This window comes from Oncorhynchus nerka, linkage group LG14 (genome assembly GCF_034236695.1).
Source record: "Oncorhynchus nerka isolate Pitt River linkage group LG14, Oner_Uvic_2.0, whole genome shotgun sequence".
Lineage (NCBI taxonomy): Eukaryota > Metazoa > Chordata > Actinopteri > Salmoniformes > Salmonidae > Oncorhynchus > Oncorhynchus nerka.
The window spans coordinates 40489904-40513397 of record NC_088409.1 but is presented as its reverse complement, the minus strand read 5'-3'; the positions used below and the strand labels follow the sequence as shown (position 1 = coordinate 40513397).

Below are 23494 nucleotides of genomic sequence, written 5' to 3'. Positions count from 1 at the left end.
CGTCAGAGTGTTTTCTATCCAAAGCTGTAAATATATATTAATAAATAATGCATAAAATAAATATGCATAGTCGAGCATCTTGTCGTGACAAAATATCCCGTTTAAAACGGGAACGTTTTTTATCCAAAAATGAAAATTCTGCCCCCTAGTCGCAAAAGGTTCAAGGTCTTGCTCACTTCGGCTACCGAGAGCGTTATCACACAGTTGTCCAGAACAGCTGGTGCTCTCGTGCATTCAGTGTTCATTGCCTTGAAGCGAGCATAAAAGGCATTTAGCTGCGTCACTGGGCAGCTCGCATCTGGGTTTCCCTTTGTAGTCCGTAATAGTTTTCAAGCCCTGCCACATCCGACGAACGGTGTAGTAGGAATCAAACTTATTCCTGTCTTGACACTTTGCTTGTTTAATGGTTCGTCTGAGGGCTTAGCAGGATTTCTTATAATCGTCCGGATTAGTCTCCCTCTCTTCGAAAGTGGCAGCTCTAGCCTTTAGCTCAATGCGGATGTTGCCTGTAATCCATGACTTCTGGTTGGGATATGTATGTACGGTCACTGTTGGGATGACGTCATCGATGCGCTTATTGATTAAGCGGATGACTGAGGTGGTGTATTCCTCAATATCATTGGATGAATCCCAGAATTTATTCCAGTCTGTGCTAGCAAAACAGTCCTGTAGTGTAGCATCCGCGTCATCTGACCACTTCAAAATTGAGCAAGTCACTGGTACTTCCTGCTTTAGTTTTTGCTTGTAAGCAGGAATCAGGAGGATATAATTATGGTCAGCATTTGTGGGTTCGATTACAGGCTCAAAATGGCCAGAAACAAAGACCTTTCTTCTGAAACTCGTCAGTCTATTCTTGTTCTGAGAAATTAAGGCTATTCCAGAGAAGTTCCCAAGAAACTGAAGATCTCATACAACGCTGTATACTACTCCTGTCACAGAACAGCTCAAACTGGTTCTAACCAGAATAGAAAGAGGAGTGGGAGGCCTCGGTGCACAACTGAGCAAGAGTACAAGTACATTAGAGTGTGTAGTTTGAGAAACAGACGCCTCACAAGTTGTCAACTGGCAGCTTCATTAAATAGAACCCGCACAACACCAGTCTCAACATCAACATTGAAGAGGCGACTCCAGGATATGCTGGCCTTCTTTTTCAAAAAATTCAAATAACTTCACATATCTTCATTGTAAAGAGTTTAAACACTGTTTCCCATGCTTGTTCAATGAATCATAAACAATTAATGAACATGCACCTGTGGAACGCTCGTTAAGACACTAACAGTTTACAGATAGGCAACTAACGTCACAGTTATGAAAACTTAGGACACTGAAGAGGCCTTTCTACTGACTGAAAAACACCAAAAGAAAGATGCCCAGGGTGCCTGCTCATCTGCGTGAACGTGCCTTAGGCATGCTGCAAGGAGGCATGAGGACTGCAGATGTGGCCAGGGCAATAAATTGCAATGTCTGTACTGTGAGACGCCTAAGACAGCGCTACAGGGAGACAGGACGGACAGCTGATCGTCCTCGCAGTGGCAGACCACGTGTAACAACACCTGCACGGGATCGGTACATCCGAACATCACACCTACGGGACAGTACAGGATGGCAACAACAACTGCCCGAGTTACACCAGGAACGCACAATCCCTCCATCAGTGCTCAGACTGTCCGCAATAGGCTGAGAGAGGCTGGGCTGAGGGCTTGTAGGCCTGTTGTAAGGCAGGTCCTCACCAGACATCACCGGCAACAATGTCGCCTATGGGCACAAACCAACTATCGCTGGACAAGACATTGCTGGCAAAAGTGCTCTTCACTGACGAGTCGGGGTTTTGTCTCACCAGGGGTGATGGTCGGATTCGCGTCTATCGTCGGAGGAATGAGCGTTACACCGAGGCCTGTACTCTGGAGCGGGATCGATTTGGAGGTGGAGGGTCCGTCATGGTCTGGGGCGGTGTGTCACAGCATCATCGAACTGAGCATGTTGTCATTGCAGGCAATCTCAATCTCTACAGGGAAGACATCCTCCCCCCTGATGTGGTACCCTTCCTGCTGTCTCATGCTGGCATGACCCTCCAGCATGACAATGCCACCAGCCATACTGCCCGTTCTGTGCGTGATTTCCTGCAAGACAGGAATGTCAGTGTTCTGCCATGGCCAGCGAAGAGCCCGGATCTCAATCCTGTTGAGCATGTCTGGGACCTGTTGGATCGGAGGGTGAGGGTGAGGCCCATTCCCCCCAGAAATGTCCAGAAACTTGCAGGTGTCTTAGTGGAAGAGTGGGGTAACATATCACAGCAACAACTGGCAAATCTGGTGCAGTCCATGAGGAGGAGATGCACTGCACTACTTAGTATCTGGTGTGGCCACCAGCTGCATTGACTGTTACTGTTATTTTGACCCCTCCTTTGTTCAGGGACACATTATTCCATTTCTGTTAGTCACATGTCTGTGGAACTTCGTTCAGTTTATGTCTCAGTTGTTGAATCTTGTTATGTTCATACAAATATTTACACGTTAAGTTTGCTGAAAATAAACACAGTTGACAGTGAGAGGATGTCTCTTTTTGCTGAGTTTATATATTTTTGAATCCATTTCGAATTCAGGCTACCACTACAAAATGTGGAATAAGTCAAGGGGTATGAATACTTTCTGAAGGCACTGTACATTTTCTTTGAGCACAGTTTATGTATAATTTGTTACCTCCTTAGTTAAAAGATCAAGGACATTGGGCCTCCCACTTTAGTGAAGAAAATCTTAATCTAGTTAATTGTCATGATGGGATTTCTATTTGGACATTAATTGAGCTCAGTGTAGGCCTAAAGTCTTTGTCCACTTTACTGTCTTTTCATTCCACATTTTGGACATTTAGTATTGTCTGACTGGTGCTTACCTGTTCTCTGAACACACATAATCTCAGCTGTCTCAGCTGTCCCTCTGACATTGTGAGCGAATCACAATTTTTTGTGTGTGTTTATTGTCAAGTAAAACATTTACAGATATCAACAAGGAAATGAACACGTGACGTGTTTGTCTGTACAGTTTTTATGGACAAAGAAGTGCTAACATACAGTAAACGTGCAACAAATTACAAATACAAAACAGAAAAGTAAAGCACTTACAGCATTAGGAAAAGCGCTATTATATAAATGATTATTAAAGTCTATTATTCCATCATTAAATACAGTATCAGAACTGTAACTTGTGTCAGACTTCTCAGAACTAGTTTATGCAAATAAAATACAACCATCTCTTGACATCTCATCTTACTCTGTATACCAATCCATTGTGATCATGTAATCAGAAAAGGTGTTTTCACCGACGGTAATAACTTAATAAATAGTACATGAACTGTACATTTATTGACCTGTTTCCTATCAACAACATGCAAAAATCCATAACATTAGCCAGGTGCTTGTATTACCAAAAAAGGCCCACTGTTTAACACGTCATCAAGACATGAGTATCGGTATATATTTGTTGGAAGAGAAATGTTTTTTCCCTTTTCAGCAATGTCACATTTGTTTAATTTTAGGAGCATCAATGTTTCCACTATTATTACTTAGGTGAGGTGGTCCGCCCTGTCTACCTCTGTTACTCCACCTTGAATAAATGGATTAATACATTACGTTAGGTGTGGGCTGCCCTGAATATTGCTGTGGGGACCCTCAGGTCCTGCCTAAGAAAAAACATAGGATAGACACCAGGGCATCATACAATATATCGAACATGAAGGCTGGTCCATGATCTGAGAGGTCTTGAACTCTGGCCTGGTCCATCTCACAGTAGGGAGAAACTAAAAGGGACATGACTAACCAGCGAAAACATGTTGAATTTTCTAATTGGTTGAGGTTCAAGGTTAGGGTCAGTTTCAGGTTTGCCTTCACAGGACTGTCAATAAGATGCAGGCCAGTCACATTATTTTAGCCTCTCCTCTCACAGTAGGCAGCAGGAAGTGCTGCGCATGGGAAGGTGGGCGGGCAGCTTGGCGTGCTGCCTGAAGCTGTTCTTCTTGTTGTTGAGCACTGGGGCGGTGGAGGCCGGGGGAGCCGTGGGGGTCTCCTGGGCAGCAGCAGGAAGAACTGCACTCTCCTGCACTACATTGACCTGCTGGGGAGGAGCTTCGGGCTTGGCCACGCCCCCTTTGTTGTTGTTCTTAGTGTTCTTTTTTACTTTCTTCTCCTGGGGCTCGGTGGGGTCTGTGGGGTCCTCAGGGGCGCCCTCTAGTGAAGGTAAGGGCTCTGCAGGCAGCTCTGTGGGGGTGGGCTTGCCCTCTGCCTGCTCCTCGTTGGGAATGTTCAGGTTGGAGGTGGAGCGCTTGGTGTTGGTGCAGGTGGACCTGTGTGTTGGAATGTATAAAAGAAAATGAACCTTGGAACCTTACTAAATATACAGAAGTGAAGTTCAATGAATAGTTCGCAGTCATATGAGATAGGGCATCTTGCAGTATATCCCTACAGAAGAGATTGGTGTTGCCTCCTCCCCTGCTCCACTTACCCATTGGAGCTCCTGTCCTCTGAGTCCTTCTGTTCACTGCTGTAGCGGAGCTCTGCTGGAGTCTTAAACGACAGGTCCTTCTTCCCCTTCAGCCAATATGTCTTCATGTAGCCTTTACCCTGTGAATGGACAGAATTTAGGCAGAAATAGTACCGTGTTCATGGTCCTTATGTTCAATACCTGTCAACTCAGCCAATGGATGGGCCGCAAATGACAATTTCAGGACTTTTGAACTTTGATAAAACTCCTGAAGAGATCAAAATATATTTTAATAGAAAGATTTTAAAAATGGATTTAGTATGGTTCATTTTTGTCTGTTTGGCAGGTGGAGCATCACAGTGCCATGATGGAACATCGTACACATACCTTCACAAAAATCTTTCCCCTCTCCTCAATTATGTAGGGCTCATGTTCCAAGTGGTCTTTGGTGGTCTGGCTTATGTGGATCTGCATGCCCTGTACAGACAGACACACAGAGGTTGATGGCTGACATAGTGCTAACTATTCAGCTCACTTAATGTCGCATTAATCTACTTGCGGCCTACTTACGAAATAAATTATTTGCTATACAGTGCTAATTGATTGCGTCTATTGGGTAAATCCATTTTAATTCAATCACTTTTTGACAGCACCCCTTTTAATTGGAACAAATCCTTCCATAAAAATGTGTCCATTGTAGAAGTGCTCAGAATGTGACCTATGGACCTGAATGCCTAAACTTTCAAGAGATAAAGTTGCTCAAAGTTGACCTATTTTGCATACCCCACCATACCATGAGACATCCATGTCTTCATCACTGGAAAATATAAACGGTTGATAATTGGTATAATTTAAAAGCTTACAAACAGGGTTGTCAAACCATTTGATAATTTCTTTTTTTTAAGTATGTAATTTCCCTTAACCTTAAACGTCAATGATCAAAAAATGTGTAACCTCAGATAATAAAAAAAATATTCACATACATTGTAGCTTAGACCCTATTTGACATCATCAGAGGTGTTTGTGTTGTGACCAATGTTCCCTCTAAGCTGTGCGTGGACACGCAGATCCCCGGGACTGCCACACAGAAGAAATATCAGCCTGCGCAGAGTTTTCCCCATTAGTTAACACTATCAACATTTCCCTTTACTGCGGGAACTGTGATTGAATCAACGCAATATTAGCCACATTCAAGGCAATATACCGAAACAAAACTAAGTAAGGAAGAGATTTGGTTGTAGGCAGAACACATCGGAGTAGGTTTCTATTGCAATGACAGGCACAACTCAGGCTCTTACTCTATACAGACCAGTGCGCCATAACCAATCAGAGCTGCAGTTGGCCGATATGCAAATAGACCATTGCTATATATGGATCTGTGCCATTCACTTTGAACTGGACTGTTTTTACAGCATGAGCGGTCATGAGTAGATGTGCTTGTTTTGAGATCAAAGCAAGAGCTACATGTAGCAATGTGTGTACATTTGTACATTTGTTCATATCCTTTGCTAGTTAGTAAGTTATTAGCCCAATTATAGATAATTTGTAGTCAGCAATGGGGGAGTGATTGCTTCCTACAAGAGCACAAAACGTGTGCATTTCAAGACATCTTTGAAAAGCGAGTCAGGTAAAGACATTTTGTTAATGTCTTAAAGGGGCAGTGTTGTATTTTGAGACAGGCTTGAATAAGCTAAGTAGTCAATAGGCAGAGGGTAGCATAACTTGTCTGACTCTGTAATAATGGTATGGGAATAATTTAGGGTTTTATTTTGTAAAGTGGTTTCTTGCATCAAACAACACATACTTTTCAGTCACCTCCTTGTCTGAAGGACAAGTGGATAAACAGGTTAATGTCAAGCCCTGCATGTTTTTTCAAAAGTCTCATGGAATGTAGACCTACTTTGAACACCACACATTGGCTCCTACTGTAGGCTCAATGATAGAACAGCTATTTCAATGTAAACATTTTATGGGATGCATTTTCTCTGTTTTTGATGGTAGGCCACTCTGGTAGGCCTACATTATGATCAAATAGCCACAGTAGCCTACTTGACCACTGTCAAAACTAACTTAAACCGGGTACAGCATCAGTGTTCACAGTAAATGCACGCCGGAAGTTGTACAGAATTTTCACAACGTTCAGGTTTGCGCTCAGCAGACCTGAAATTTGCTCAGTGCCTACATTCTTTTGAGGGAACATTGGTTGTGACCGCCATTGGTTGAGACACAACATGCTCTTGAATACAGAGTGGGTGTCAATCAAAGAAATAGAACATGTATGGAACCTTTTGTTTAAATAAAAAGGAATGCCGTCAAAAAGTAATTGATTTCAAATGGATTTACCCTATAGTGAGGTTATGTTCTAATGTCAGAACTCACCACCCCGTTGCTCTCCATGCGGGAGGCAGTGTTGACGGTGTCTCCAAACAGACAGTAGCGAGGCATCTTCAGCCCCACCACCCCAGCCACCACCATCCCTGAGTGGATCCCTGAAGGGAAACAACACACAATGAAGTTAAACTGCTTTACTGAACCTGGATCAGTGGCTATAGATTCAGGGAGCCTTAAGGAGTATAAATCTGGCAGCATTAACTGAGGAGCACAGTCAGGGATGGCTAGACAATATCAAGCCTTTGACTTCCTTTTGACTGGATTATAAAGACACACTGTACAGTACAGTATGTGTATGCTTTATGTCTGTCATATGCAGGGTTGGGTAGGTTACTATATAAATGTAATCCGTTACAGTTACATGACCAAAATTGTAATCAGTAAGGTAACTTTTGGATTACCCAAACTCAGTAACGTAATCTGGTTACTTTTGAATTACTTTCCCCCAAAGAGGCATTAAAGGAAGACAAAAAGGATCCATCAAACATAGTGGTCTCTGACTTGTGGTCAGACTCGCTCAGGTGGAACAACTTGCGGCTTTTTTTTCAATGCTGAATTGAATGTCAACAGAAAGGTGTCATAATGTATTTTGTCCCGCAATCGTCCTTTATGAATTTAAAAGTAACCCAAGAAGTAATCATCTAGTTTTTCAAATATATCTGTAATCGGAATACAATATTTTTTGCTAGTAACGTATTTCAGGTACAGTTTGTTTGTAATCAGATAACATGTAGTAATTATATTTCTATGGTTAGGCCCACTCCTGTCTACACTGTCTGTGCCATAGAAATCGAGTGACTAGATTGTATTTCAATGGTCTCTGCTCACCGACTCTGATCTGGATATTGTCTCCAGTGGAGGGGTCTTTGAGGTGGTCGATGGAGCTCAGCATGTCCAGGGCCATGTCACATATGTGGTGGGCATGGAAGGTTGTCTTATTGGGCACGCCTGCCACCACCATGTAGGCATCTCGGATGGTCTCCACCTGAATCCAGGGGAATAAGAGTCAAGTTGTATGTTTAGAAGCATTACTGTATAAATGATATCCTACCAATGAAACAAACTAAATATTCCACTCTGTAAAACATCGCTACAGCCACTCAATGCATGATAATAGAGTCTGTGTTCTCCTTTTTGGTCCAGCCAACCTTGGTTGAGTATTCAGGCATATTGTTCCCACAGAGGCCCTTGTTTTGTATTGTCCCAGTCATTCACCTTGTAGACATTGTGCTTCTCGCTGAGCGTGTCGAAGACGATGTAGATCTCGTTGAGCATGTCCACCACCTGCATGGGCGTGATGTGGATGCAGATCTCGTTGAACTTCACCACGTCGCTGAATAGGATGGTCACGTCCGGGAACACCTGGGAAACGGAAAGGAAATACCAGCACACTTAAATGCTTGACATTTTACTGTGGTGTTTCTTCTGGCTTGACAGAACTGAGGTGGCTCGTTGGATTCCAATTGAGCCTTATTGTCATTGAATGTTTTGAGCCAACATGGAGGATAGTTTCCTCTACAAATTCTATGGCTGTGTCTAAAATGGCACCCTATTGCCTATATAGTGCATTACTTTTGGCCAGAGCCTGGGCCTTATATAGTGCAATATATATATGGAATGGGGTGTCATTTTGGATGCACCCTGTATATCTGTATATGTATCTGTAAATGTACGGCTGTGGGTTAGTACCTGGCATGTCTCCAGGGCCGTGATACCCTTCCTGAGCCGGTCAGCCACAGCTTTGGGGATCATGGCGTAGAGGAGGGAGTCTCCTCTCTTCTTCTCCTCGTCCAGCTTCTTGATGATCTCCTGGAGCTGGGCGTACTTCTGCTGCTCCTGGAGTGGGAGGAGCCACCAGAGAGAGAGAGAGAGAGAGAGAGAGAGAGAGCTGTCAGTCAACTAACTCCTCATCCTTCTTCAAATCCAGCCCCGCCCTTGAGATGGTCTTTGCCTCTCCCTTCCAGTGTGAAGTATACACTACATATGTCTTTATTTGTAACTTTGAAAATGAAGCTGCCTATGAGGAGGACTGTGTGTGGGTATAGTAGTATGTCTTGCATTCTTAGATGAGGAAAACTTGGCCCAGTTAGTAGAGGAGTTATCTGATGATGTTAACAATGTACCAAAGTACGGTTGTGTGCTATTCCTATTCTAAAGGGTGGTATGTGGTATATATGAAATGTGTATGACTTACCTGGTCAAGAGCCAGCTGAAGTTCAGCCGACTGCTGTGTTCCAGCTAAGATGAGCTCTCGGCTGGAGTCGTGTAGGTTCAGATCGTTCACATAGACGCCCATTTTAATCATGTCCTCCACTGTCTCTATACTGGAAGAGGAAGAGGAATGAGAGAGACAGCAAGGACGGGGTGAGTGGCAGAAAGGGAGATAAGAATGGATTGGAAAGGTAGAGGGAAGCAGATAAACGCAACATGCAACAATTTCAACGATTTCAGCGATTTTACTGAGTTACAGTTCATAGGCCCACCCAATTGGAAGCCAGGCCCAGCCAATCAGAATGAGTTTTTCCCCACAAAAAAAGGCTTTATTACAGACAGAAATACTCCTCAGCTTTATCAGCTGTCCGGGTGGCTGGTCTCAGATGATCCCACAGGTGAAGAAGCCGGATGTGGAGCTCCTGGGCTGGCGGTGGTTACACGTGGTTGTGAGGCCGATTGGATGTACTGACAAATTCTCTAAAATTACGTTGGAGGTGGCTTATGGTAGAGAAATTAACATTCAATTCTCTGGCAACAGCTCTGGTGGATATTTCTGCAGTCATCACGTCAATTGCAAGCTCGCTCAAAACTTAAGACATTTGTGCCATTGTGTTGTGTGACAAAACTGCACATTTTAGAGTGGCCTTTTATTGTCCCCAGCAGAAGGTGCACCTGTGTAATGATCATGCTGTTTAATCAGCTTCTTGATATACCAGACCTGTCAGCTGGATGGATTACCTTGGCAAAGGAGAAATACTCACTAACAGGGACGTAAACAAATTTCTGCACAAAATTGGAGAGAAATAAGCTTTTTGTGCGTACAGAAAATTTCTGGGATCTTTTATTTCAGCTCATGAAACATCGGACCAAATATATATTATGCATACTGAACATATTTATAGGCATATAGTAATATTATAAATATAGCATATCATTGTTTTTATTATTTTCATATGCTAATAAACACAGACACACCATAAGGTAAGGAATATCTAAAGTAAGTGTTATCTAAGGTAAGAGCCAACTTCCCTTACGTTCAGTATCATTATGAACATTTATGGTTTGTCTTATTAGAATCGTAAAACATTGATTTATTGAAATATTTCAAGTCTGCTCCCGCTCCCCCACGCTGGTGCTTGAGGTCTCCAGGCTGCTTATCATTACGCACACCTGTCACAATCATTACTCGTATCAGCACTTCATTGGACTCACCTGGATTCATCACGTTATGAATTACCTCCCCTATATCTGTCACTTCCTCAGTTTCTTTCCCGAGTCAGCATTAATGTCATTATGGTTCCCTTGTCCAGACGTTGTCCGTGTTTTGTTTCATGTCGGTTATTTATTAAATATTCAGTCCCTGTACTTGCTTCTCATCTCCCAGTGTCTGTCCTTACAGAAGGCTGACAACACAATTTGAAGCACCAGGGAGTTCTTTGTTTTTGTTGGTGACGTCGGGTCCGGGTGCAGCATCTGTCCTTACAGAAATCATGTTTTGGGTTTTCTATTATGGTAATCATGGGTATTTGAAAGCAATCGAATCTAACTTTATTTGTCACATGCGCCGAATATAACAGTGAAATGCTTACAGTGAAATGCTTCCTTACAAGCCCTTAACCAACAATGCAGTTCAAGTTAAGAAAATATTTATCAAATAAACGAAAGTATAAAATAATAAAAAGTAACACAATAAAGAAACAATAACGAGGTACCGGTATGCAGGGGTTCCGGGTTAGTTGAGGTAATTTGTACATGTAGGTAGGGGTAAAGTAAAAATGCATAGACAATAGACAGCGAGTAGCAGCAGTGTAAAAACAAATGAGAGGGGGGGGGTCAATGTAAATAGTCAGAGTGGCCATTTGATTAATTGTTCAGCAGTCTTATGGCTTGGGGTAGAAGCTGTTAAGGAGCCTTTAGGTCCTAGGCTTGCCGCTCCTGCACCGCTTGCCGTGCGGTACCGAACTACTTGGCGCTCTGTGACTTGGGTGACTGGAATCTTATAAAAATGTTTGGACTTTCCTCTGACACTGCCTAGTATATAGGTCCTGGATGGCAGGAAGCTTTGCCCCGGTGATGTACTGGGCTGTACGCACTACCCTCTGTAGCACCTTAAGGTCAGATGCCGAGCAGGTGCCATACCAGGCGGTGAAGCAACCGGTCAGGATGCTCTAGATGGTGCAGCTGTAGAACCTTTTGAGGATCTGGGGACCCATGCCACATCTCCTGAGGGGGAAAAGGTTGTGCCCTCTTCACTACTGTCTTCGTGTGTTTGGACCATGATAGTTTGTTGGTGATGTGGACACCAAGGAACTTGAAACTCTCGACCCGCTCCACAACAGCCACATCGATTTTAATGGGGGCCTGTTCGGCCCACCTTTTCCTGTAGTTCACAACCAGCTCCTTTGTCTTCCTCACATTGAGTGTCTAGGGTATCCGGGAATGATGCTGTTGATGTGAGCCATGACGAGCCTTTCAAAGCACTTCATAGCTACCGACGTGAGTGCTACAGGGAGGTAATCATTTAGGCAGGTTACCTTCGCTTCCTTGGGCACAGGGACTATTGTGGTCTGCTTGAAACATGTAAGTATTACAGACTCTGTCAGGGAGAGGTTGAAAATGTCAGTGAAGACACTTGACAGTTGGTCCTGGCATGCTTTGAGAGTACACGTCCTGGCAATCTGCCTGGCCCCGCGGCTTTGTGAATGTTGACCTGTTTAAAGGGTCTTGCTCACATCGGCTATGGAGAGTGTTATCACACAGTCGTCCGGTACAGCTGGTGCTCTATGCATGCTTCAGTGTTTATTTGCCTCAAAGCGAGCATAAAAGGCATTTAGTTTGTCTGGTAGGCTCGTGTCACTGGGCAGCTCATGGCTGGGTTTCCCTTTGTAGTCCGTAATAGTTTTCAAGCCCTGCCACATCCGACGAGCGTCAGAGCCAGTGTAGTAGGATTCAATCTTAATCCTGTATTGACACTTTGCCTGTTTGATGGTTCGTCTGAGGGCGTAGCAGGATTTCATATAACTGTCCGGATTTGTGTCCCCCTCCTTGAAAGTGGTAACTCTAGTCTTTAGCTTGATGTGGATGTTGCCTGTAATCCATGGCTTCTGCTTGGGATATGTATGGTAGCCTAGTGGTTAGAGCGTTGGACTAGTAACCGGAAGGTTGCGAGTTCAAACCCCCGAGCTGACAAGGTACAAATCTGTCGTTCTGCCCCTGAACAGGCAGTTAACCCACTGTTCCCAGGCCGTCATTGAAAATAAGAATTTGTTCTTAACTGACTTGCCTGGTTAAATAAAGGTAAAATAAAAATAAAAAATGTACGGTCACTGTGGGGACGACGTCGTCAATGCACTTATCTTATTGATGAAGCCGATGACTGAGGTGGTATACTCCTCAATGCCATTGGATGAATCCCGAAACATATTCCAGTCTGTGCTAGAAAAACAGTCCTGTAGCATAGCATCCGTGTCATCTGACTACTTCCGTATTAAGCGAGTCACTGGTACTTCCTACTTTAGTTTTTGCTTACAAGCATGAACCAGGAGGATAGAATTATGGTCAGATTTGCCAAATTGAGCCTTACCTGGGCACACCCCCTTGTTCCCCTTCCCTATACCTAATTTGTGGTTTGGTGTTATGGCTCACGTGGGCCTGGATGGACTATAGTCGATGAAATGATCTTTGTTTGTAAAATACCGTTTTGTTTGTTTTTATACTATCGAAGCTTTGGATTCTCCTTTTTTGGTTGCTTTGTAAGCACGTCTGACCGTGGCATCACATAGCTGTAGCCTCAAGGCAAGTTTTGAATTGGAGTACGTATTGCCTTCATAGTCAGATAATGACTAGGTACTGTAAGGATGTTGTGGGTGGTCTTACATGGGCGTACTGAGGAAGATGAGCGAGTCCCACTGGGGGACGTACTTCATTTGACCCTTCAGGTGGAGGGGCTTCTTGGGAGGTTCCCTCATATCCTCGAAGATGGTTTCACTGCACTTCCCTGGGGATGACGAAGAGAAGGGTGGCGTCATCCACAGACATAGAACTTGGAAACATTGGTTTGAAATTTAGAATTGTCACCAACAATTCCAAGACCATTTACACTCTAGTTATTCAAAATGGTATAGTTAATACTTCATTCAAAATAGACAGGGCAATCACTGACTGTTTTGATTCTGGCCTTGAGGTGGATTTCTGTACCCCTGTCAAATTTAGGAGAACAAAGCTATGTAGCATGTAAACTTATTTTGGTGAGCTGGACAGGTGGGAAGATAGATAAAAAGAAGTGTGGAGGGTGAGGAAGAAGGGGTTCTCACCGGTGACAGTCTGGAAGGCGAGCAGCTCGATGTCCTCTCCCCCTGAGTTGGCTGAGCTGTTGTACTGTGTCAGAGCACTGCTGAACTCCTGATCCCCCTTCATCTCCTCCACAGACTTCACATCTAATGGGCCAGAGGAAAGGAGGGAATGAATGACGGAGGGAGGGTGGGAGGGAGGGAGGGAATGACTGAGTTAGAGAGGGAGAATGGGTGGCTGAGTGAGTGACATTTGTTTTATGCATTTCACTCATGCTTATAACAGCACTGACAGAGATTATTTATTGTTACACATGTTGGAAGACTTTCAAAGCCCAGTGCAGTCAAAATGAGATTTTCCTGTGTTTTATATATATTTCCACACTATGAGGTTGGAATAATACTGTGAAATTATGAAAAGTATTATAATACCCTTTTAATGTAAGAGCTGTTTGAAAGGACTGCTTGAAATGTCAGCCTTTTTGGTGGGATGGAGTTTTGGCCTGCCTGTTGACATCACCAGGCAGTAAGTTAAGTGAATAGACCAATAAGAAAGAGAGTTCCAAACCTCTCTGCAAATAACAGCTAGTTTCCCCCTCCCCACTACCAGACAGTCCTAGCTAAATTCTTGTTTAAGAAATTGCTCTTTACTAAGAAGCTATTTGTCTTTCTTTTTGATCATTTTAGTTGAAACAATCACAGTAACTTACTTAATTGTTACCCAGAAACTATTTGATATTGAGATAAAAACAGCTGCATTGGACCTTAATTCATCAAAATCACTTAAACAATCGACATGTGCTAGAGATTGTTAGGGACAAAGTACTCCCCTCTCCTGTCGGTTGACTGTGGCGACGGGCGGACCCTTGACTTCTCTGTACCTCTCTCTTCCTCTCTCTTGGGTTTCTCGTTCTCCTCTTTTCCCTCGTCTTCCTTTTCCTTGCTCAGTTTAGGGACATTCACCTTCTGCTTGCTCTCCACCACAGCTTTGGACAGTAGCTCAAACACATTGTTAAGGTGTGTGTAGATCTGAGGGGAAGCATGGAAACAGATGACTTCAGTCAAATCCAGGGCCCGTATTCACAAAGCGTCTCAGAGTAGGAATACTGATCTAGGGTCAGGTCCACACTGTCCATGTAACCTTATTTATTGTGATTATGAAGGCAATGTTGATCCTATATCAGCACTTTTACTCTGAGATTCTTTATTCTGAGACTGGCCCTGATACATGCGGACATGGTGATGCTTAAAGGTCCCGCACAGGTATCCTATTTCCCAAGTAAAAATAGCCTTTGAATGACAAAAACATCACCCATAATATTTGTACACTGTTAAAATGCTCAGAATTGAAGAAATGTTACATTTTCTCTCATTTCTAACTATCAGGAAGTCTGAAAGAACAGGTTGATTGGGCAGGGAGCTTATATTCATGAGCTCGCCTTGACTGACAGCTCTTTGAAACACCCTTGTGGTCGTTGTAACAAGGTAAACAATGGGCCACATGTCATTGATGACCAGGTAAACAATGGGCCACATGTCATTCCTAGCCTAAATTGTAGGCTCAACCTATTTTCTCTGCAAAATGCTCTCATAGTCAACAGAACTGTTGGATATCAGACAAACAGCAGTAATACACAATTGCATTTCTATTGTTTTATAACTAATTACAGAATACAGCTCACTGATACACTTCGTCACAAGAATAGTAAAGCCTGAGTGATCTTAGAAGCTTACACATAAGAGAATATACAAACAGCATACAATAAGTGTACTGGACAATTTATTGGTGCCTCTGCATTAAATCAAATAACATTTTTTGGTCACATACACATATTTAGCAGATGTTATTGTGGGTGTAGTGAAATGCTTGCATTATAAATAACAATATGTTCAGAATTGTATGTATTGATCAGACAATTATTTGATCATTTACAATAGGACAGCATAGCCCAAAATATTGATCAACATGAACACTCATGAGAAATAATGGTGAGAAATAAATGTGAGACATCATTTGACATAAAATAAATAATTAGAGCCATAAGCCTAATATAGGCACCCAAGCCACCCTAGTGTCCAGGACCCCATTGATTCATACAATTTCTAACACTCATCTCCCATCCAAATGCTAAAAAAAACATAGAAATTAACTAAATGTAATATCATATCATGTAAAAGTTAATTACTTAGGCTTTAGGTAATGCAACCAACCACAGAGATTGATGGGGAGGGGAGGGGGACCCATGTACCCCGCTTCAATCAAGCAGACTTTAGTCACCCCCAAGAAGCGGGACACTATGGCCTCCTCCTTGTCAGAACTCTCACACTGGGCAAACAGGGGTCCTGGGATGGACAGCTCACACAGCTTCCCCACATACTGTAAACATGCTGGTTCAAGCCTGACCTTGTTGAAGAGGAGATCCAGGAATCTGTCTACATAGCCGGTAATGTTTTTGAAATGTTTTTTTATTTACTGTTCCTAGTTATGATGCTATCGATTCGTTGATGTAGTGATCTATTCATTTTACAATGTGTTTTCTGGTGTTTTTGAAGTACTCAATTGGAAATATGCAATATTTGGTCGTGCACTTTTTTTGTGAAACGTTTCAATGTTTGTATCTTGAATTTTTGTGTGCCCGAAATGCTTAATTGGTGCAGACTTTAAATGAACAGTAGTACTTCATTCGTTTTTTGGTGTATCTGGACTTACACTATTTATATTTGTGAACATTTTTACTTCACTACATTCCTAAAGACAATAATGTACTTTTTACTCCATACATTTTCCCCTGACACCCAAAAGTTGTTTTTACATTTTGAATGCTAAGAAGGACAGGAAAATGGTCAAATTCACAAACTTATCAAGAGAACATCCCTGGTCATCTCTACTGCCTCTGATCTGGCGGACTCACTAAACACAAATGCTTTGTTTGAAAATGATGTCTGAAGTGTTGGAGTGTCCCGAGCTATCAGTAAATAAAATCTAAAGAAAACTGTGCCGTCTGGTTTGCTTAATAAGTCATTTGAAATTATTCATACTTTTACTTTTGATACTTAAATATTTTAACAATTATACTTACTTTTGATACTTAAGTATATTTATAACTAAATACTTTTAGACGTTTAGTCAAGTAGTATTTTACTGGGTGACTCACTTTTACTTGAGTAATTTTCTATTAACATATCTTTACTTTTACTCAAGTATGACAATTGGGTACTCTTTCCACCACTGGAAATTAATAAATGGCTTACAGTATGTTGGGTCTGTCTTCACATGTTTCACAGCATATCCCCCCTTCTTTGCCTTTGGAAAGCAGATTTTGTATCACAGCATTCCTGCTGTGGTGGTTGCCTGGGAAGCTGTGCAGACAAAATAGATGTTGAATTTTCTAAAATGTCTATCATTACAGCTTGAAGATAGTGAAAAGACCAAAAGGAGATGAAAAGTGAAAATCATAATGACATTCAGCACTTTCAAGACCCACTGTTCCACTGTCAATGATGGTATTGAATCCGTCTTTAGGATTAGCTTCCTGGCAAGACCAATCGAATATTCTCCCAAATTGATAAAGCAACTTTGCTCAAAATGTGCACTGCACACCCGTGACATAATTGTAATTTTCGGTGAAGCCTGTCCACCCAAAATAAAAATGAGACACTGCTGTCGGATGTCTTCTTTCTTCAGAAAATAGTGTAACGTTAAATTTACACTATGGCATCCAGTCACAATGTGCTTTTTTTCCGGCATGCTGGTAAGTAGCTTGTTGGCTACCAGTATATTTAAAAAATGTATATTATTTGGTTGTACGTTCTGCTTGAGCTAGCTACTAGTGGCTTGTCTACGGTTTGTAAACAAAGCCAAAGCAAGGCGTAGGAACACATGCAATTATGGTTTTAAGGCGGTACATATTTAAATACTTTAAGATGATACGACGCTACTGTTGGTGTATTACATTTCCGGCTTTATGTGACGTTGGATAAAGCAGGAAGTAAATCCTTGGTAATGCCTGACTGAATCCAAGCGTTTGACAAGGGGGAGGGGACCAGTAACTTTATGATCAAACATGATCAATGTGCCAGCTACAGACATTCTTCATACTTGGGTTACCCTACTTTGAACTGATTTCATCCAAATATCATCCAATGTGATGAAAAACATGATTTTCAATGTTTGGGACCATTAAAGGGGGTTGTTGAATGTTACTAAATTACCCAAATATCCACAAAAAAACTCTCTGGATTGACAACAATAGCCTAGGTAAGTGGAAAAACCACACCAAATGTAACAGAACCCTCATCCCACTCTCTCTCCCCTCCTGTACTCACGTTGTCCCAGCTGAACTCCAGCATGGGCCGCACCAGGGTGAACTCTTCGTTGACCTTCTTGCCCTGCAGGTCGGAGAAGACCTCCTTTAGGCCGTCCCCAATGCGGTACATGGTCATGTCCCGGCGGAAGATCACACTAAAGGGGAACATGTCGAAAAAGATGCCCCTCTTCATGGGTAGTTTCTCGTACCCTGGGGCCGTCTTCTGCTGGGGCATGCGGTGCTTGAAGGCAGCGTTGTCAAAGTTCATCTTGTAGATCTGTGGCAAAGAGACATCACGGCAACGCAGCTGTGAGGATCTTAAGGTTGTGCGTATCATGACAATGGGGCCTGAAACTAAAGTTGTTTGACAATGGGGCAAACAGTAGCACTTGGAAAGTGATGCACTCCTAGGTCAGAGGAGTTACTTGCACGTGCGCTGGGGTGTACATAAAATTGTTGAAAAGAAGTAGCTTCAGATAGGCAGATGCCCACAGTACAGTACATACCACATATGTCATCTTCTCAGTCTCCTCTTTGGACAGGATCTCAACTTCAATGTCTGTATTGTAGAACTGCCTTCCCACTTGAGACAGCTGGCCTACAGTATGGGAAGAGAGAACAAGTATTTTTACAGTTTGGAGATGTGTGACATGCATCCTATGTATAGTATTACCAAATATAATTTAGTGCTTTGCTATGTTTGTCCTCTGTGGTGCTCCCTACCTACCTTTGACAAACTGGGTGAAGCCCTTGCGGGTGCTGCGGTAGTGCAGGGTGAGGCTGGTCTCACACTCCTCCTCCACACAGAAGCTGGGAGGCTGCACCTTGGGGAAAGAGAAGCGGAAGTACTCATGCAGGTTGTCCAGCTCATTGATGAAGTCACGCACATTACGCCCCAACACCTGGATGAATGGACAAGGGATAAATAATGACATTGCACACACACACCAGTGTATTGATAATTAATTAGGGCCAATTATGCCTAGTGACACTTGAGGAGGGCCACTAGTCACTAGGTGACCTTGAGAATCCTCTCGTAGCCATAGTTCCCGATCCTCTTCACCATGTAAACCCCGAAGGCATACATGAGCTCATCATGGGTCTTCCCCAGGACCTCACCGGCTGCCTTGGCTAGCCGCAGGATTAGGTTGTCACTGCAGGGGAAGAAGGGAGATACCTAGATATGACATTTACATTGACATTTTAGTCATTTAGCAGATGCTCTTATCCAGAGTGACTTACAGTTAGTGCATTCATTGACCTGTTGTCTGTGTGTGTGTTATGTATTGATGGTCTATGTTAACTTGTTGTGCTTTTGCCAAGTCTATCAGGAAAGAGATTCAAGTGAAACCTCAAGTGACTTCCTTTCCTGGTAAAGTTAGAATATAAAGTAAATATGACGCATATGATGGGTACAGAGATGTAGTTTGCCCCGACAGTTAAGATGGGATATGGCCGTACTTGTACATCTGATGGCGGACAAACTTGAGATGCGGTATCTCTGCCCGGGCCTCGATCAGCCTCCATACATCCTCTCCGTACGACTCGTTGATATAATCATTCACCGCTTCCAAGTACAGGCCGTACATCTTAAGGGGGTTGGGAACCTCCAGATTTCTGCCAAGTTTAACTGCTTTACTGAGGAATGGTAAGGAAAGAAGAAGTGTAAAACACCTGCAGTCGGAGTCATTTTGCATATAGTCCCTCATTATTCATTGCCACAAATATTTTCCAAAATCAATAAATCATCCCTTTTGGGTCTTCTGAGAAAGATTAACATCTTGCTCTACACACAGCTCTACTCTAGTACTAGCACATGTGCAGTACTTGCACTTCACATGTAGTATTTAACCGATGAGTAAAAAGGAGAAAATCAATCTCACACCTACAGTGGGGCAAAAAAGTATTTAGTCAGCCACCAATTGTGCAAGTTCTCCCACTTAAAAAGATGGCCTGTAATTTTCATCATAGGTACACTTCAACTCTGACAGAAAAAATGAGAAAAAAAAATCCAGAAAATCACATTGTAGGATTTTTAATGAATTTATTTGCAAATTGTGGTGGAAAATACGTATTTGGTCACCTACAAACAAGCAAGATTTCTGGCTCTCACAGACCTGTAACTTCTTCTTTAAGAGGCTCCTCTGTCCTCCACTCGTTACTTGTATTAATGGCACCTGTTTGAACTTGTTATCAGTATAAAAGACACCTGTCCACAACCTCAAACAGTCACACTCCAAACTCCACTATGGCCAAGACCAAAGAGCTGTCAAAGGACACTAGAAACAAAATTGTAGACCTGCACCAGGCTGGGAAGACTGAATCTGCAATAGGTAAGCAGCTTGGTTTGAAGAAATCAACTGTGGGAGCAATTATTAGGAAATGGAAGACATACAAGACCACTGATAATCTCCCTCGATCTGGGACTCCACGCAAGATCTCACCCTGTGGGGTCAAAATGATCACAAGAACGGTGAGCAAAAATCCCAGAACCACACGGGGGGGACCTAGTGAATGACCTGCAGAGAGCTGGGACCAAAGTAACAAAGCCTACCATCAGTATCACACAACGCCGCCAGGGACTAAAATCCTGCAGTGCCAGACGTGTCCCCCTGCTTAAGCCAGTACATGTCCAGGCACGTCTGAAGTTTGCTAGAGAGCATTTGGATGATCCAGAAGAAGATTGGGAGAATGTCATATGGTCAGATGAAACCAAAATATAAATTTAGGTAAAAACTCAACTCGTCGTGTTTGGAGGACAAAGAATGCTGAGTTGCATCCAAAGAACACCATACCTACTGTGAAGCATGGGGGTGGAAACATCATGCTTTGGGGCTGTTTTTCTGCAAAGGGACCAGGACGACTAATCTGTGTAAAGGAAAGAATGAATGGGGCCATGTATCGTGAGATTTTGAGTGAAAACCTCCTTCCATCAGCAAGGGCATTGAAGATGAAACGTGGCTGGGTCTTTCAGCATGACAATGATCCCAAACACACCGCCCGGGCAACGAAGGAGTGGCTTCGTTTTCTCATTTTGTCTGTTATAGTTGAAGTGTACCTATGATGAAAATTACAGGCCTCTTTTTAAGTGGGAGAACTTGCACAATTGGTGGCTGACTAAATACTTTTTTGCCCCACTGTATATCACAAGTACATTTTCACATGGACACAAATCATGTGTACATATACAGACACATTGAGTTACTTTACACTCTTACCCTGAGGTTTGAGTGTCAGGTAACCTCCTCAAACATCTCCCTACCTCTGCACACTGTTACACAATACTCTTTTGTCAGTGTTGATCAGAAGACTTTTATAATAGTACAATATTATCCTTTAAAGACTAATCTTTAAATAAGACACTACACTGCACAGTACTGCCTCTAGTCTATGGCACCTCGAACCTAAAATTATCCGGAATCTATGTTCCACAACATTTAGCCAGCTAACACAAACGTTTCCCCATAGTATATCAAAGGTTTTCCAAAAGAAAAAGCAGAAGAAGAGAGTGAAAATATGGGTCCCTTACCTGCAGTCCCTCAGTGGTATGTAATTCGCTGGTCCAACTGTGGGAGCGAACGCCAAAATGCTGCTCCCTGATCTGACTGGCCAAACACCTGCTCGTGACACTGGCCCTCTTCAGACACTTCTCTATCAAGTCAATGGGTGGCAGGGCCTAAAATAAGTGCGCCAAGGCATGTTTCTGGCAGGTACCAAAGAAAAGGTAATAGTGGTGACTTTCTAGCTCGCTGAAGGCATAGCAGGCCAAATGTGTGTGTGTGTGTACTGTGCTGTAAGTCTGTGTTTGGATCTTGGTTATGAATGCCAAAAGGAAAAGTGTGTGGGCTTATTGTGGGGAATCTCTCAAGAGGGGCATGCCCCCCCTGTGATATAAGTCTAAATGTTTTAATTGTACATATACATTTGTACATTTGTTTAATTGTACATATAGGGCTGTGGACTATGAAATGTATTGTGACAAATATATATATTTAAAAAAATAAGAAGGCTCTCTAAGCCTAGGTTATGGGATGGGCAACGTCTGGAGCAGCCCTTCAATGGATTTTCGGGGTTTGATTTGTTCATTAAAATTAAGGGAAAAACATGCAGTCCGGATAAAGGGAAGATATTTAAAGATATAAATATCTATCTATCAGGTTTTAGAAGTTAAAGTGTAACCTGTAGTCGTTTTTTAATCCAAAAATATATATATTTTTTAACGTGTTGGAGCATTGGTTTAGCCTAGGCTACAGATGCTCGTGGAGTGCTCTATTGTAATGCTATGCTAAACGCACCCGTTATCAGAACCCGCGGGAAAATTATGTCTCTCGTGTTGCAAGTACGGTTGGATTGAGAAAGCCTGTGAGTGTGAACATTGTCTTGATGGTGATAGTATGCTTGTCTTTAAAATGTTTCTATAGCCCTCAGTTAATGTAAATTGGTTACGAGCAGCCCTGCTTATTGAGGCACTGGTTTTGCCCGTTCTATAAACTCTGAAGGGGAGGGAGAGTATATATCAGCTATGTTGTTAGCCTGTAGGGCAGGCTATAGACCTATTGGCCAAGTAGGTCAAATCTATCCGTTTCTAAAAACCAAAACCTTTGGGATTGATAACAGGTTGGTTTGAATAACTACTACAAATATTCACAAATATGGTGGCCCAGCCATACCACTTTTGTCCAATGCCAACTGATCTCCCCACCACCCTTCCTTGCATCACGCGCGCAGAAGCAAGCTAATTATACAAATACCGTATAAACACTTAATTTTCGAAGCTTTAGTTCTGTTGCAAAGCAGTGTGACGGTGCCCCTTTGCGAATATTTAGAGAAAGTAGATGAGCGCACTAACTCACTTGTCGGCCGAGCCTATTCTGTCGGTGTAACACCTATTCTGTGTGTTGTGTTACACAGACAGAATATGCTCGACCGACAACTGATTAGGTTTTCATGCGCTCATCTACTTTTCTCTAAATATTCGCTAGGGGGCACGGTTACAACGCACTCCATTCAAATGAAAACATCAATGGACGTCAACAGAGAGAGAAACTACACTACCACTAGTGATGGGCATTCCGAGTATTTTCGGTGATCCGGCTCATTGGCTCCGTTCACGTAAAAGAGACGGCTCATTTGGTTCCCAAACGCCTCTTCGTTTAAAATGCTTAACATCTACGTAGAACCATAAAACAAATAGCAAATATCCAATACAAAGCACAAAAGGTAGGCTACCATTATGTCAGATCGTGAAATGCGCGTTCAAATACATTTTTACTTGGCCAAATTATTATGTAGCCTGCAAAAAAATGAAGCGTGGACCACATTGACGCACTCTCCCCACTATGTGTTTCTGCCGTGTAGAGGCACCCTCGTTAGAGAATCAAAAAGCAGTGCAGTATGCAAATCAGGGAGCCAAACGAAAGGCTCTTTCTCCGAAGCGATTCGAGTCGGCTCCCGACGTTCACCAAAAAAAATCTGTTCAAAAAGAGCCGTTCGTTCGCGAAAGACTCATCACTAACTACCACCGCTGTAAGTGAAGCTCCAGTCGGCATTGCTTGCACACTTTTTCATAGTAGCTGCACCTAATTACTTCAAACCCTTAATGCTCCTGTGACTGCCTATGATAATCTTAGAACAACTTGTTTGACCACATAAATTCTGTCTGTTCTGTCAACCATTCTCATCATAAACTACAGCTCTTCAAGGCCTACCTGTTGTTACAAAGAGGAAACTCAAAGACAAACGCGTTTTAATTAGGGATCTTGTGTATTATTCATGCACTGTAACCAAGTGTAGGCTAACATTGTTTACTGAATCAATGACT

The 23494-nt window shown here is 42.7% G+C and overlaps 1 protein-coding gene across 1 annotated transcript; it reads right to left on the bottom strand.

Annotated features, from left to right (window-relative positions):
* Positions 1-2974: 2974 nt before the first annotated feature.
* Positions 2975-17208, bottom strand: LOC115141050 (soluble guanylate cyclase 88E-like). Its single transcript, XM_065000070.1, has 11 exons — positions 16619-17208; positions 13391-14395; positions 12954-13074; positions 9058-9187; positions 8553-8699; positions 8079-8225; positions 7692-7848; positions 6852-6961; positions 4860-4949; positions 4494-4612; positions 2975-4335 (listed from the first exon to the last, which is right to left on the bottom strand). The coding sequence occupies exons 2-11, from the start codon at positions 13491-13493 to the stop codon at positions 3933-3935; spliced, it is 1527 nt and encodes a 508-aa protein (XP_064856142.1). The 5' UTR covers positions 13494-14395; positions 16619-17208; the 3' UTR covers positions 2975-3932.
* Between the last annotated feature and the right edge of the window lie 6286 nt (positions 17209-23494).